Source organism: Hemitrygon akajei, chromosome 6, assembly GCF_048418815.1.
Source record: "Hemitrygon akajei chromosome 6, sHemAka1.3, whole genome shotgun sequence".
Classification (NCBI taxonomy): Eukaryota; Metazoa; Chordata; class Chondrichthyes; order Myliobatiformes; family Dasyatidae; genus Hemitrygon; species Hemitrygon akajei.
The window spans coordinates 25,856,806-25,874,338 of record NC_133129.1 but is presented as its reverse complement, the minus strand read 5'-3'; the positions used below and the strand labels follow the sequence as shown (position 1 = coordinate 25,874,338).

General features: G+C 39.4%; 1 protein-coding gene and 1 long non-coding RNA gene across 2 annotated transcripts; one reads left to right on the top strand and one right to left on the bottom strand.

Annotated features, from left to right (window-relative positions):
• Positions 1 to 9,138: 9,138 nt before the first annotated feature.
• Positions 9,139 to 10,465, bottom strand: LOC140728917 (uncharacterized). Its single transcript, XR_012099208.1, has 2 exons — positions 10,207 to 10,465; positions 9,139 to 9,569 (listed from the first exon to the last, which is right to left on the bottom strand). It is a non-coding gene; the product is annotated as an uncharacterized lncRNA (long non-coding RNA).
• Positions 10,466 to 10,561: 96 nt separating this feature from the next.
• hand2 (heart and neural crest derivatives expressed 2) lies at positions 10,562 to 13,160 on the top strand. The gene is made up of 2 exons (XM_073048011.1): positions 10,562 to 11,662; positions 12,676 to 13,160. The coding sequence occupies exons 1-2, from the start codon at positions 11,126 to 11,128 to the stop codon at positions 12,772 to 12,774; spliced, it is 636 nt and encodes a 211-aa protein (XP_072904112.1). The 5' UTR covers positions 10,562 to 11,125; the 3' UTR covers positions 12,775 to 13,160.
• The last annotated feature ends 4,373 nt before the right edge of the window (positions 13,161 to 17,533 follow it).

Sequence of the window (17,533 nt, the reverse complement as noted above, 5' to 3'; positions counted from 1 at the left end):
AAATATCAACAATTAACTCATGGATCGAGGGTCATCTTTATTCTTTATGCGTACTTACATGTATTAGGAAATTGCTGTGGTGTGTTGGCACATGCAACAATTATAAAGAATAAAAACATATAAAAATAAGATAGAGGTTAAAGTACGAAAATGGAATAAAATGTGCATAAACGCATACACACAGTGGCCACTTTATTAGGGGCTTCCTATAACTAATAAAGTGGCCACTAAGTGTAAAGATCAGTATGTATTCACAGTGTAAACAGCTTTATAAAATGTGGTTTAAAGTGTTTACAGTGCAGTGCAGCGTCTGAGACAGTAGATTGATGGAGATCGGGAGAATAACTAGAATGGTTGATCAGATTAACTGCCTGGGAGAAGAAGGCATGACATTTTTTGTTTTAATATTCGACTGTTCCCAGCACTGCTTTGCATTGGAGAAAACTGTGGAGTCCAATTAATTCTTCTTCGTTCTTACCTTAAAATGTTTTCAGTTTGAGGAGGCGATTATTGTAATTAGTGATTTACAAGAACAAAGATCCTCATTCTCCAAATGTTTTCTTTAAAAAAAATCACTTCATCTTCTTTACAATAGTAGATAACATCAAAAGTCTTTCAATGGCTATAAACTACTATAATACATGTTGAACTTATAAAGGTATATAATGTGAGACTTTCATTCCATTACTCTTTAAATTTCCCACAATAATAATATCAAAGCAGAAGGATTATAACTAATGGGATACATTGGATAAACTGTGCCTCTTTGATCCAGATAATCACTGCCAGAGGAAGTAGTTGAGGCAGGTACATTAACAACATTTAAAAGGTACTTGGGAAAATATTTGGATAGGGAAGGTTTAGAGAAACATGCGCCAAACTCAGAAAATGGAACTAACTCAGATCGGCATCTTGTTCAGCATAGACAAGTTGGACTGAATGGCCCATAACCATGCTCTGTGACTCTGTAAGGGAAAGTCAAGGAGAACCATGCCAACATCCTTAAAGTGATGAAAGACAGATAAACATGCAGAAAATCTTCCCATGTATGAGATCATAAGAATGAGATAGTCACGAACAAATTTTGGCTAAGAATACATGCAAACCTCTTTATTCGGCAGAGTAGTTCAGGATGTAGTCACATAAAATAAAGATACCTTTGATGACAGCAAAGAGAGAAGAAGCTAATAGTGATCAGGTAAATAGAAATAAGTTTCAAAGGAGCATGAACTGGACAGAATGTCACTTCTCTCTGCCCTAAAGTCTTGAGTAAGCCAATAACTAACTGTTCTTGCAATCTTCATATCCCAGCAGATTGTAAACTATACATTCCAACAGAGACATGAAAGATTCTGCAGATGCTGGAAATCTTGAGCAGCACATGTAAAATGCTAGAGGAACTCAGCTGGTCAGGCAGTGTCTATGGAGGGAAATGAACAGGTGATATTTCAGGCCAAGAACATTCATCATCCCTACAGACTTTGATGACCTATGCTATTTCATTCACAGTAGAGCTGCAGCCAAGAATCATTCAGCATCAGGAAATTGAAAGGAGGGGAGCAACCACTTGATGTTAAATGTAGCACAGAAGTAACTAGGATTGTGGTGCTGGATTCCCAGTTACCTATGACCTAAGAGCCACAGTGCAGTCGCTGTTACCTGGAACTTCATCTCAAACCCTTCATTATTGAGGCCATATAACCATAAGGTATAGGAGCAGAATTAGGCCATTTGGCCCATTGAGTCTTCTCCACGATTCTATCATGGCTAACTTCTCAATCCTATTCTCCTTCCTTTTCCCCATAACATTTGACACCCTTACTAATCAAGAACCCTCAAACTCTGCCTTAAAAATATGCAATGAATTGGCCTCCACAGCTGTCTGTGGAAATAAATTCCACAGATTCACCATCCTCTGGCTAAAGAAATTCCTCCTCATCTCCATTCTAAAAGGATATCCTTCTATTCAGAGCTGGTGTGCTCTGGTCCTAGACTCCCCCCATGATAGGAAACTGATGGACACCGTACAGATATTTTTATGAATATCAGGCTTAATATCCATGATGCATATTCAGCGATATTTGCAATTATGTTCTCACCACTGAACTTTTTTAAGCTAAAATTCAGTTGCCAGCAAATAGGTTGAACTAGTGGATAATGAAAAAGAATCTATATAAGTAGGGGACTGGCACCAGGAGGTTCTGGGCCAACCAGGTTAAAAGAGGAGCTGAAGAGCTCTCCTGTGGACTCTGTAGTCAGTAGCAAGAATGGTTAAGTTAATGAACAATTTATTTCAAAAATTGTGCATGTGTTTAGCATAAGACAATAAGATATAGGAGCAGACTTTGGCCATTTGGCCCCTTGAGTCGACTCCACCATTTCTCATGGCTGATTCATTTCCCCCCTCAGCCCCAATCTCCTGCCTTCTTCCCATATCCCTTTATACCCTTACCAATCAAGTATCTATCAATCTCTGCCTTAAAAATACCCACTCCCACCTGTGAGAAAAAATTTCACAGACTCATCACTCTCTGACTAAAGAAATTCTTCTCATCTCCATTATAGATGGACACCCCTCTGTTCTGAGGCTGTGTCCCTATGATCCTACACTCTCCGACCATAGAAAACATCCTCTCCACATCCACCCTAGCAAGGCCTTTCAACATTCGATAGCATAAAATTATACCAATGCTAACACGGGGTTTGGAAAAGCCAGTGTTAAACATGTCCTACAAAAGCATTTATCATTAATTTAGAATGTTAATTCTGTTCTATTCTGCTCTATTTTCCAAAGGCGTTACCTAACGTTCAAGTTCAAAGTGAATTTATCATCTAGGTAGGTATTTGTCACTATATTCTTCCATGTATTTCTTTCGGTATTTACAATAGAATCAATGAAAATCTACAAAGACTGACAAACAACCAATGTGCAAAATACTATTTTTCCCTTTTGAATCGAGTTGATATTTACTTCAGTAACCAGTGCAGCAAGCGTTAGCAGTCCCTCTGACTCTGATGATGTTAATATCGAATAATCATCACAACGCATCCTGCGTCACCCCAGTCCCCGTCCAAGGCATTATAAACATTGAGATGAATAGGTAATCCGCAGAGCACGTAGCGTTCGGCTTCTGCAGTATCGGTGTCACTTGACATTTGCGTTCCGGAGTTTTATTCACTGAATAGGATTGTACCCTTCAATCACCCCTCCACCATCGATTACAAACGACTGCTGAATCTTCAGCAACGCACACAAATCCTGAGTCACCATTACCAAAACATACCACTGTCAAACTACAAGATATACTAGCTAGGTTTCAACTAGGGGAAAAAAAAAGTTTAGTTTACGATCGATGCTCAAGAAATTCAAGACGATTGTTGAAACGTTATAGGGTTTTAACAGATTTAATTTTTAAAATAACTGCAGTCGGTTTTTGGGTCAGGTTCCTACTGGAAGACATGAAGGGCATTGGGGCGGAGCCTCCGCTAATCTGCATTGTGAAGTTTTCATTAAATCTGGACTAACTGCGGGAGAGAGGGAGAAAAAAAGCAATCCCAGGTTGTCGTGGGAATGAAGCTCTCCCACAACAAGACAGCTTCAACCTTTTAAAATAAAATTCCTGAACACCTTTTTGCCGATTTATGATAGACAACAGGAGCAGAATTATTCTGACAAGTTCGCAGTTCTGTGCTCTTTAGGTTTATATATAAACTGCCTGTCTGTGCAACGCCTCCATGAGCGCAGGGCAGCGGTCATTAAAACTTTATTCTCTAAACCATTTATTGATCGGGCCTTAAAGTAGAAAATTTTAACCTTATTTCACGAATTTATATTCCTATTTTCACACAAATATGATTGCTAACTAGGAAACGATCAGTTAAGTATTTCTCACTGTCCCTCTTTCTGTCTCTCTCTCCCTCGCTCAATAAACAGTATATCTATCTCTTTCAATCCCTAAAGAGCCTATAAAAGTAAAATATATACTATATATATAATATGATATATTATATAACAGTATGTAATATATATTCTGTATAGATGCATATAGCTTATTGATATATATCTATATATCTGTAAAAATACTATATATAATCTATCTCTGTGTGTGTGTGTGTGTGTGTGTGTGTGTGTAGTCTCAATATACAGTGTATCATTCTCTCTTAACAATTCTTAGAGTGCCACCAACATATGCCCAAAAAATGCTTCTTGACAGGCGCCGGGGTGTTGGTCGGTTAAAAAGCAATGAACAGAAGTTTCACAATTATCGTTTCTTTTCAGTGTCGGCAGCTTCTGGTGGGTTAGAATGGATGCGGCGACGCATTATTGCAACTTTTACAGCTTTCCCGAGTCGCCCGCACTTTCACTCGGTGATCCTTGAGTCTTAGCATTAATCTTAAAGCATGGGTTCTCTCTGCAAAATATTCCTGTTTGCTATCCAATCTTCACTAACAAGTAAAATCTATATGTAATATTGTCGATTTCGGTGACGAGTTAAAAACTTTTGGTGCCTATTTAGGTGTTTATACCATTCTTCATTTAACAATGTTGCAAAACATGATATGCTTTAAATAAATATACAAATATTCATTTAAAATGTCAATTTCCTTGTTCCCCCAAAGATAACAATATTTAAATTTGTTTTATTGCAAACTCTTTCAGTTTCCTCCTTCAGTCAACACTATATCCCCATCAGTTCAAGATGTATAGTTATCCAGTAGTGTTCCTATCGAATTCTGATGATGTATTTAAACCTGATCCTGTGCTAAACATTCAGCAAATTCAAATGTGTATTCTTTAAAATAAAAAGAGGGTTTTGTCGCTATCACAGGAGGGTAACTGACGAATCACGTCCACACAGAAACGAGGGTACCAACGATTAGGTGAAATCTCAATCAGTCGTTTGGTTTGAATAAGATATTTCACTCTTTAAAATTCTTCTTTCAGAATTAACCACCACTGGAGTATTTCAGAAGCTCATACAAATATTATTAGCTTAAAGAAATCGCCCTTGATTTCAGTGAGTCACTTCGGTTAGTAAATTCATGTGTAAATATCTATAAAGTAATGTTTGTTTCCATGCTACATCTGTAGACTGACTTGGTCATTGAGTGCTTTGGACTGAAAAATGAGCGCTGCTACCAAATCGATGGTTGAACTTCCATGTTGAAAAATTGCAACTTTTCTCTTTTTTTCAATAAGCCAGCCATATCTTGGTTTTCTCTGTTTGTTTGTTTAAAATAAAGTTTGAAGGCACATCAGAGAGCGCTTGAAGAGAGTGTAATAAGAGAATGGCCGAGTGACCCTTGGAGTTGATTACATGCAATTACCTGGAGTCTTAGCCTGTCCGGAGAGTCTGCGAGGGGGTGGGAGTGCGGAGAGGTGAAGGGGGGTGAGACCGACCTCACTCAGGGTAACTGTATTAGCGGGAGGGGGCGGGAAGTGAGGATAATACTTAATGCCATAAATATAATTCCAAATCAAAATAGTACCGAACGACAACTGGGTGCCGAACATAGCACCGGGTATACAAATGCAGGAACAGATTATTTACAATTTAATTAGAAACTATTTCTTTTAATTGCATGAAGCCAATCAGCAGAGTTTTAAAACAGAAACCGTCAAGCACTTTCCGTTAGGACGCATTTCGTTTCATCTCGAATGTGTACATTATTATATGTAAAGTTTGGCAGCAATGGGATAGGCATCTGCTCCATTAACCAATTTCTCAGTTCTCAAGGAAACTCGTGAACTAAAAGGTATTTCACCAACATAGTGATCTGGGGATTATTGCAATGAACGAAATTTTATTTTGTCAGTTTCTCGGTTAGAATTGTTCACAGTATTGTCCTGTGGTGCAATTTTGACGCACATTGGGTCTACGTCGGAGACCTCTTCATATTGCTTACTTTACTGCACGCATTAGTTTTGATTTAAGTGTGCACTTATGAATTAGCTTGCTACGTGGTACTATTTAGACAGGGTCAGGTATTCTCTATTAGAACATAGAACATAGAACAGTACAGCACAGGAACAGGCCCTTCAGCCCACAATGTTGTGCCGAGCCAATTAAATTAGTGATCAAATGGCCAGCTAAACTAATCCCTTCTGCCTACACAATGTCCATATCCCTCCATTTTCTTCACATTGATGTAAAGTCTCTTAAAAGTCCTTAATGTATCTGCCTCTACCACCACAGAGCATTCCTGGCACCCACTATTAATGGACTTTCGTGTACTTACACCGATAGCGTGCACACAGCATTATATAAATAAACCATTAAATGTAGTGTTATTAATATTTTCTTGTATTCATTCACGCATTCAGATAGCTCCAGTCGGGTTATATTGAGAGATGTATTCGCAACTGGTCGAGATGTGCCACAGATCAGTAAAATTCTACTGATATTAACGTAATACATCTGCTCGTAATATTTGGTGAAGAAAACGGCGATAAATATAAATAAATATTTGATAAATAAAAATATATATCACAAGTCCGTAGATACGTCCATGCATTTATTTGCGGAATAGTTATGTTTTGGTATTAGGCACGAAAAGGGCAAAGCTGTCTGAAGTTCGTTCAGAGGAACAAACCATTTGCGAACGATGGCACTACTTGCAAATCCTTCGTCGTGTGTTTGCACGGAAGGATAATTTATGTTATTAGGAAATATGTGGTTTCTTAATATTTCTCATCAGCATTTTACCAATCTGCAATCCAGCCTACCTCAATACATGAGTCCCAAAAGTGCTGTGAATATTTTTCACGGGAATTGAACAAACCGCGTTTGCTCTAAACCCCGCACATCTTTTTTCGTTCGCGTCCCAACTTGGAGGCCAACTTATCAATTTTTTTTTTAATGGATGTTTATATTGATCAGGGATAAATGAGTTCCGGCATTAAGAGTTGCTTGCACCAAAAGTTTGCTCATCAGTACCGAAGTTGAAACAAGCAGCAATATAAAATCCTCACACGCAATACTAATCCAAGTTGAAGTCTAATATGTCATTGATACGTTAGAAGAAGGGAGAAAAGAGAAAAGACGGTATTATTGCGCATTATTAAGGTACCCTGTCTATATTTTCCACTTAATCTGTTGGTACTAAACTGCGCCACCCTATGAGAAAAGATGGCAGCGCACCTTAATAATTCACTCTCTTGACACATGTACATACCTGTTACCTCTTAAAGGGACCTATACTTTTGGTGTTTAGGTAAGTTTAGAGGTGGGCTACCTCTGCTCGGGGTAAGTTAGTCGACATTTCTTCTCTGGCTGTTCAATGGCGCTTATTTTTAGAATCAATATAGCAATACAATGTATCGTGTTTATTAGAAATACGCTGGGTTTGGGGAGTTTAGTATAGCAAGATACGGAATCTGGGTTAAGTGTTCCTCCCTCCATCTAGGCTATTCTTGCGTACTGGAGAGATTTGGTATATCATAGATCGTCGTGGGTCTGCCTTCCTCGCCTATTAACTCTGTAAAAGTGGGTGTGGATGTGAAACATATCTGTGTATAGCAACGTACAAAATTTGATATTAGTTCAAGGTGTGGGGAAATCATAATTCGCCATACCTTCCCACTGAAATGCACACAGAAATTCCCTCTATTTTGGACCAGGGTCGAAATTCTGAAACTTAAATTTGAAAGTCAGCGAATTCTATTTATGACATTAACCTACTAGGTCCACACTTTCTATTATCCAGTCCCCTAAAAAATAATCAAATTGGTTTATTTATCCTTGCTAAACACCTACAAATATATATTGTAAATATAGATATATGGTCAATTATGTATGTGTGTGTGTGTGTGTGTGTGTGTGTGTGTGTGTGTGTGTGTGTGTGTGTGTGTGTGTGTGTGTGTGTGTGTGTGTGTGTACAGACACTCATATATATGTACTGTACATAATTGATTTAATTTGACTGGAGAGTGTACTTTCATTTGATCTTTTTTATAATTGCACATTTACAGATTTCATTTCAATTGATGAACTAAAGTGATGTAAATATGACTATTGCGTAGCCTTATTTTGAGCAAGGCTCCCACCTTTTCTTTGCACAAGGCTGTGGGTTCGGAGTAGCAGCCGGAGAAAGGCGTGGGTTCTCTGCCAGTTTCCAAACATCTATAGGTACCCCAGATTTCTCCCTCAATGTGTAATCGCTTTGAATTCGTTATAACCCCACCTTAGTTCTAATTATGTTAATATTACATGGACCATGAACATTGAAAAATAGTAAAACACTTACATGGTGCTCGTTGGTAGAGCTCAGTTATACACGTGGACTCGCGGTTTATGTCTTCACTTGAACTCAACTGCAGTCGCTATATTCATCCTGATCCATATTCGGATTACTTCTTGACTTTCACGCCTTAGAACTTGGAAATAGTGTTGAATTTTCAATTGCAGGGGGGGGGGGGGGGAAAGCTCATCTACTCACTCCCGGACATTTTTGGTACATTTTTGATTCTGACTCATAACAAGGAGTGGCAGCATCTCTCTTTGTGCCTGCAAGACCACAGCTCAGGGTGTGTGTTGTTTAGGCGATTAGCTAATGTTGCCGGTTCTCTTCGCAGTAGTAGAATCAGCGTTCTGCTGCATATTGTCGCACCCGCCGCCTAGATGCCCGTGTAAACACAACTCCAAAAATAAAACCCTGAATTCTGAGCAGCTCGCTGAACACAAAACTGAACTTACTGATTTTTATTTATAATCCAAACATTTAATGGTCAGGTTTGTATACACCATTCATACAGTTGTTTCGTCTCCCCTTAAAATGCAACGCTCCTTTAAAGTAGATGCCTCTGTATCGCTGCAACTAACTTCTACAACTGGACTCATTCTTACTTGGAAATTGGGAAAATGTATGTTTTTCCGTGTTCTACTCTGAATAGCAAAATGAAGTAAATGAAGAACAAAATCTTTACCGATTGAATAAGTGTTTTCATTAACATTGCAATATAAAAACAAACTGCATTCTTAACAACAATGCTTGAGACTTTCAAATACTATGTATAGTGGCAAACTCGTTTCAATGCTAGAAATATACGTTAGTGGCACTCAATATATTCACTTTTCAAGTGTACTTATGGATTGTATTCGCTTAGTTAAAAAAAAAAGTGTCCGGTTCAAAAGACAAAACTATTGAGTGGTTTTATTGGGATAAGGGCGGTTTTTATGATACAAGGAGATTAATTTTGACTGCGTAAGTCTTCTACATCCGTACAAGTATAACAAACGTTTTTGAATGGAATTGGCCTTTTCTCAGAGGTTGGACAAGCCAGAAATGATTATTGCATGTCCATCTGTATTGCAGTACTTTCATATCCGCTATAACCAATTTCACTGGTTATTTTTCATACCCTGCCTGTTTTTTTAAAATACAGCCATCCTTTTCCAAAATACAGCCATTCTTGTCCAAAGCGATAGCTGTATTTATATCTACAGTGATTAACAATTGTGAATTATAATGGATAGTTATCAAACAAAAAGCCATTCCATCTCAATTTCATACAGATTCCTTTTCCAGTATTTTTTCTGTCTTGTTTGGTTGCTTTAGGCTCGACCCGCCTGAAAATGTGGAAGAAAAAATTAAATATATATTGTCTTACAATTTCACACATTCTGTATCAGTTGTTTTATATTCAAAATACATTAACTTTATTTTTAATAAAATAATTAAGATTCGCATGCGGCCCAACTTAATGGGCTTAATTTCAAACTATGAAAGAAAATGCTGGTTGCAAAGTATTGTAACTATAGAGCTATACTTACTGATTCCACGTGTTACCTAGAAAAATATTACTTATTTCCTCTATATATAAATGTACTCATAATATTTATAGCTTACTTTCCTCAAGAAACTGAATAAGATTTTACCTTAAGTTAACGTTAGTTTTGTGATAAGATACCATGTCAGCTTTAATCATAGATTTTAAATCGGATCAGATAGATTTTAAATCGGACCATGCTGAATTTGATCTGACATCGTAGTGCTAAAACGATCAGCAAAAAAAAAATCCATTTGCAACACGCGATATATCAAACGGTTAAAAGGAAAGTGCAGGGTACTGCAAGACTATGGTAAGTTACTTCAATGTTTGATCGACCGATTGAATTTTATTAAAGGGAAGGCGAGAACAAGATTGGAAAAATAAAGCTGTTTGCTCAACATCTCATATACATATTTACACATTATTATGCTTACAGGTTTTGTGTCAGTCTTCAAGCAATAGTTAGACTGCTGTCGCCGGACTCTTGTTGGGGGAGGGGATAGAAATTACAGTTATCTTTTAACGACCTTTCCAGAAACAATCTTTCAAGATGTGTGCGAAGAATACCTGTTTACGAGATTTTTTTTTGCACATTGTTAATTTCATGATGTAAAAGAAATTTCAAGCCAATCCAAATGTGAGCCTCGAACAATTAGAAAAGTAAACAGTCAGGAGAACTTCTAGTGCTGCTCTTACAGGCCCGCCCCTTCTGCATTCTCATTGGCTCCTGGGTGCTCTGACGACATATATTAACCCAAGCTACCCTAAAGATGTAGCTTTACATGGAGATCAAATTCGGAAAATTCTGCTGCTGCCCTGCTTAGTGGTGACTGGATCAAAAAAATATTGGAGCACCGTTACTGATAAAGTTTGTTTTTTTTTCGTGCGTTAGTAAGAGAGAGAGAAACAGAAACAGAAACCGGTACATAGTTTTTTTTCCCAGTTCGTCTGAAGAAGATTGCTGTGTGCATGCATGCGTGTGTTGTGTACTTTTTTGATGTTGCTTGTAAGCATTGTGGAGCCCACTACACTCTCTTCAAAGAAGATTTTTTTTGTTGTAAGTGACAGTTATTTAAGGCAAAGAATCAAGTCCGCGGAGAGACCGCACAATGGAGGAAGTTGATTGTAAGTAAAGCACCGCGATATTTAAAAAAAAACACTAAAATATCCTTCATTAGAGCCTGTTTGTTACTTCAACATCAAATAACGAAAAGAGGCGAATAAACAAAAACCGTAGCGACATTGCAAATTATTGCACACCTTTGATACTTTTAAACTGCCGTTTAATCTTCATTCAATAAATTGTGGAGAGAGGGAGAGGAAGGAAACTGAAGGGTGGCGTACAACCGAAAGATGAGTTTAGTTGGAGGATTTCCTCATCACCCTGTGGTACACGATGGTTATCCGTTCGCCGCGGCGGCAGCTGCGGCGGCCGCCAGCCGCTGTCATGAAGAGAGCCCATACTTCCACGGTTGGCTCATCAGTCACGCCGAGATGTCTCCCCCCGATTACACGATGGCGCCCAACTACAGCCCCGAGTACGCGAACGGCGGCGGGGGCCTCGATCACACGTCGTACGGGGGTGTTTCGTCGGCAGTGGCGGCGGCGGCGGCGGGAGGCCGACCGACCAAGCGCAGGGGCACGGCTAACCGCAAGGAGAGGCGCAGGACTCAGAGCATCAACAGCGCCTTCGCCGAGCTACGGGAGTGCATCCCCAACGTGCCCGCGGACACCAAGCTATCCAAGATCAAAACCTTGCGTCTAGCCACCAGCTACATCGCCTACCTCATGGACCTCCTGGCGAAGGATGACCAGAATGGAGAGACGGAGGCCTTCAAAGCGGAAATCAAAAAGGTGGATGTTAAGGAGGAAAAGAGGAAGCGAGAGTTGGTAAGAACAATTCAGAACGCTGTCTTTTTCTTTAACATTTGCATTTTTTTTAAAGCGCACTTTTTCTAGTTTAGTGGCTGCATTGCTATTTTGGGGGGAACTACTTTTGCTTATGTTTAATTTCCCAACTAGTAGAATCAACCCCCAATCTTGTTCATGAACCATTATTTAGTCGATTCTGTTCAAATAAAATTCAAATAAAATGTCGAGGGTACAAGATACTTGTGTGGTTCGGTTTGCTCACACGTCAGCGTCGTGGCGATAGAATCGAGAGTGCAACAGGAATTTGCTTTAAGGCGAAATAACTGCATGCACTGCCCCGAGTTCCATTGTGTTGGCCTGCGAAGCCTGGGTAATATTACATCGCTACCATCTCTCCCCATTTACCGATGTGTAAATAAAGCGCAAGAACTGGAAAGTTTGCAGATTTTGAACAACGGCCCTCGAGTTCTGCACAACATCCAACTGAGTTTTAAGAAGTTTGTGTATTGACAGATTATTTGAAATTGGCACTCTTTTGTACCTTCGAACAGTCACCTAATCAATGAAATTTTTATTCAACAGCCTTTTTGAATTACTAACAAACATAATCATTAGAGAGAAAAGAACATTTTGCCTTCTGATACTAACGAGGTTCCAGGGGAAAAGCTTATTAACACGGGGGGAGAAAATCTGGCGAAACGACCAGGTCATAGGCTAAATGTGGTTGTGTTTATTCAAAAAACACATATTATCTGAAAACCAGAAGTATATGGTTCTCAGTCATAGCAGCAGACTCCATTTTCGAAAAGTATGTTTCCTGGGAATTCAATACAAGCTGAAACTAAAGCGTAATTGCTTAAAACGTCTTAATTTCCACCACCACCAACCCCCATTCATCCACTTCCCTCCCTTGTGCGTGAATATTTTGTGAGCGGGTAATGCGCGTTTCTGTTTGAAAACAAAAATACAACTAAGGCTAGAGCTGCATCATAAATAATCGTCTTGCGTTTTACTTTGCTGGGATTTGGCAGAATGAAGTTCTGAAGAATACAGTCAGCAGCAGCGACAAGAAAACAAAAGGAAGGACTGGTTGGCCGCAGCACGTCTGGGCTTTGGAACTCAAACAGTGAGAGCTTGAACCTGACCTTAGAAGGTGGGGGTAGAAGAGACTTCCAGAATTGTTTCCCCGAGTATTTGTCACGCAAACTTTCGCACGTCGACAGAAGCTATATATGTTCAGAATCAACTTTATTTATATGTGCAATTTACCCCACCCCAGAGAGAGAGAGAGAGAGAGAGAGAGGGAGAGAGAGAGCGGAATGTTGGAAGAAAAGCATTTCACAATTGGAAGAGAAAGGCCGAGTTGGTAAGGGGTTGTATTGTTTTATAGTAGATGTGAATGTTGGTCCTCCCCCTCGCCACCCTGTTTTAACGTGTTAAACGTTTATAGCACACACACACACACACACACACACACACACACACACACACACACACACACACACACATACACACACACACACACATACATACACACACACACACACACACACACACACACACACACACACACACACACACACACACACACACACACACACACACACACACACACACAAAATTTCTCGGTAAAGAATTATGTATGTGCAGTGTATTTTTCAAAGTACCTGGCAGGTCTTTTTGGGGTATAAATATTCAAGGTTTGTTTTTCTAATGTTGTATGGGAACGAAAAGTAGGTGTACCAAAGTGCAATTTGGTCATGTTAGTGTGCCGTATATAGTATTATGTTGTTGTGTTGTGGTCTTGCAGTATTTCGTTCGGTTATTTTCCAGTAATTGTTTGATATGTGCACTTCCGTCCAAAAAAAGTGGAGATTAATATTGGAGATGTAAACGTTGTAATTATTGTCAATAAAAAACACTTTTTTAATAAACCTATACACCACTATTGCATCATTTCGACCGTCCATTGACGCCACTAGATTAAATTCAGGCCGCGTACGATCTAATGACTAATTACAGAAAGTGAGCAGGGTAATAATAACAGTAATATTGGCCCCGGATGAAAACGTGGCTTGCCCTATTAATGAAGGAAATCAGGTCCAATATTTAAATGCTTATCTTCCACTAACTAGGGCCGACTGGCTGCGGGTTACGAAGTTTAAATATGTTTTGCTGCATTACAGAGGGAGAGGGTTTTTTTTCCACCCTGTACTTTAAATCGCAGATGGCAAACATCCAACACATTAATTATAACAGATTTGTAAAGATTTCCAAACATTCCCCGGCGCTGAGTAAGCGCTCTTGTCTCGGGAACGTGAACTGGTCCCTCTGGATTTTTAAATCCAAGCAAAAAAAAATTAATATTAATTTGTTTTGCTTTTGAATAATGAGCTCCCATGGGATTTTTAGTCGCCACAACAACTGTTTATTTTAAATAAATTTATGTTAATGAAGTTTTAGGTGTATAATGGAGAGAAAATTGCATAATTGGAAATTAGTAAAAATGAAAACAAGTGGTCGACAAAAGGGTTCTCTAGTTAAGCACTAACCTTTCTTGGAAGGCCCAACTAGACCATGACAGCTCGATAATAGTATTTTGACTTTAATGTTTATGTAGGAGTGGGGAGTGGTGGAATACTTCAAAATGCAGAGTCAGAAAGACTTATGTTGTTGCACGAACAATCTCAAGACGGAAGGACCTTATAAATTTTCTAGTCTGCTAACACTGAACTCAAACCATGTTAGTTTTGTTTTAAGTTTTGAGGGTCTCCGTATCGCGATAAGTTAGAAAAGCAGCCGACGACAGAACAATAGGAGCGGTGAAGAAATTCCGTGTTCATAAACCTAACACAGAATCCCAGTTTCTGCGAAAAAAAACCTGTTTAAATTGTGCGTTTGCGTGTGTACGTGCTCTGTGTTAAAGTTATAGAAAGTAGCAATCCTGAGAACCGGGTTTCAGGACTAGGTCACTGGCGTTTGCGGGTCTTAAGACAAAATGATCTTTGTGTGATGGATTATTTCAGAGGGTCCTTTTGTGCTTAGTTAAGTTTCTGTATCCCAAGGTACTGCCTGGTGACCCGAGATGTCTCAGTACTTGCGCCGTGGGTGTGTAACAATCCCCTCTATTTTTATGACACGCATTGCCATTTCGGATAGGTACATCTGCAATTGCCCATAAAAGATAAGAGAAGCTTTACACCCTCGTGCAAATAGGTTACAAAGGCAAAGGTTGCGAGGTTAACAAAACTGGTTGTGGATGGGCAAAAGTGATGTGCCCTACAGGGTCATATTTTATGTTTGCAGTGTTTACATAAAAGTGCATTTGTTGCTAATACGGTTGATGGTTGCAGTCTATCTCACACTTTCTAGGGACTTTGATGCACTTATCGGTGTCGGCTTGGCTAAGTCATCCCCTCGTAGGTTCTCTGCTTATCTAACACACAATTTCTGGGGAACTCGGTTGAAAACATATTTTCACCAGTAAACTATCCTCTAACGTGGTGATCTAAAACTCGTTGGTTAGTTAAATTGCTCGTCAAATATATTTTCGGTAGGAATAAATATCCTATAAATGTGGTGATCTAAAACTTGTTGATTAGCTAACCTGATTGTTAAATATAGTTCTACAAGGAACAAACATCCTATAACGTGGTGACCTAAAACTTGCTGGTTAGTTAATTTGATAGTTAAATATACTTTCACCAGGAGTAAACATCCTATAACGTAGTGATCTAAAAACTTGTTGGTTAGTAAATTTGATAGTTAACTATACTTTCACCAGGAGTAAACATCCTATACTGAGATGATCTGAAACTTGTTGGTTTGTTTCATACCGCCAGAACCGGTTCGCTGTCATTTTAGTAAAACAGGGACGGTCCTCTTTGCCACTTACTCGCCATAATCTCTTAGAACACATAAAACGACTTGTATATCATGTCAGTATATTTTAAGCAGTTTATCCCTGCGACACAACACCCTTACATTTATATTTGGGTGAGCAATTTCTGCCACATCCAAAAGCTTTTTAAAATACGAGAAATTTAATTAACAACCCCTCCAATAATCACATGACAAACCCCACTCCCTACGCGTTAACTCAACAACAAATACCGGGCATTTTCTGAGGTGTTGAGTGTTGCATCGAATAGTCTCAAAAATATATCAGACTATGTAGTCTCAGTTCTACAAAGTAGTGTAAATCATGGTTTGCACTGTACTCGGTGTGTTTATTTGATTAATCCCTTTTTAAACAGCACGGTGTTCCTGGGTGCCACGAGGTTGACACATTATGATTAAGCCGCTGAACAAATAAACGGCAGTCATTTGCTGATGGCCCATAAAGCTACTATATTTTTATGAAAACTGTTGCAAATATATTCCTTAATATAAATGTGGTTTTAGATCTTTTAATTTATGGATTAATAATGTGGATATGGCAGGAGAAGATATGTGCGTAGATATAAATGTAGAAGTGATCTCCAGCTCTTTGTTTAATGTGGATGCTGCCTCTTTTAAAACAGTCTTGTGCGGGGCGAAAGCATTTGGTCTCTAGACTTGCCGGAGCCGGAGCACATGCCCGATTTGACGTTAAAAGCTAAATGGTGCAGCGAGATGGGTTGAGGTAAATTGATGGGCTATCCGCGATGTCAGTGACATGCCCTCGGTACAACATGTGGGCATGGTGTTATCGATAACACATTTATTCTATTGGATGGCTCCCTGCTCCCCCACTACACTCCTCGTCCCTTCACTCCCTCTCTCGCCCCGGCACACTGCTTTCAGTTGGGTGAACGTGCAACGGGAGCTGTCAAAACTCAGATGGATCTTTTATTTTGAAGCCCATCTCTTTTTAAGCAGAAACTCTCTCGCCCACTTCGTCCTTATCCGCCATCACTTTCAGCCACGAATGTCATGAATGAAAGTAGTTGCACTCGCGTCTAATGCTTGGGAAATGTGTGCGAATCTTGCCGGTGTTATTGGATTAGATCGAAGGTCTAGTTTTACCACTTGGTTTAAAGTATTTTAATCGGATCTTACCTAACAAACGCTGTAAAGTCTATCATTGCGACCGCTTTAATTGAATTGGTGGAATGTGATAATTAAAGGTTCTATTTTATAGTAAAGTCCAAATTGACCTTCATTCTGAATAATGCGCCAATTCGTCAGATTATAGAGGTGCAGTTGTTTACGTATAAAGGGATTTCCCTTACTGGTTCTCGTCAGTAAATTCGGAGCGGCGTTTCATTTTATCATCTCGCCCATTGTTCCCTTGCTGTCTTTTAAAAGGTGCTCGGAAATTCCGCCGGAATTAGTAGCCCACATATGTAGTATGATCCTTGGGCTTTGATTAGACTGGCGTGGTGCTTGGAAATGGTTTTGTGCGCTTGCCAGTATAATATTAAATCCGCCAGCCCACAAAATCGGCGCAATTACTGTGCCAAAAGGAATAGAGGTGAGTGATGGCGCACCTAGACGGTCTCGGGGTTTGCCGCTGGCACGCGTGACCAAAAGTCGGGAAGGAATATGCACTGTGGCAAATGAATAGACTTGTTATGTGCAGAGAAATTTCAAGACATTTTGATTAATTAGGGCTTTAAATCATAATTATCTCAAGAAGTGGGGCCAGGAACAACTATGTTCTCCATTTTTAAAATGCTATCAAACAATTTGAGGGGGGAAGATACTGTGGAAGCAAATTATAAAAGGTCTCGGCCGAAACGTCGATTGTTTATTAATTTCTATGGATGCGGTCTGGGCTGCTGAATTCCGTGTGTGTGTGTGTGTGTGTGTGTGTGTGTGTGTGTGTGTGTGTGTGTGTGTGTGTGTGTGTGTGTGTGTGTGTGTGTGTGTGTGTGTGTGTGTGTGTGTGTGTGTGTGTGTGTGTGT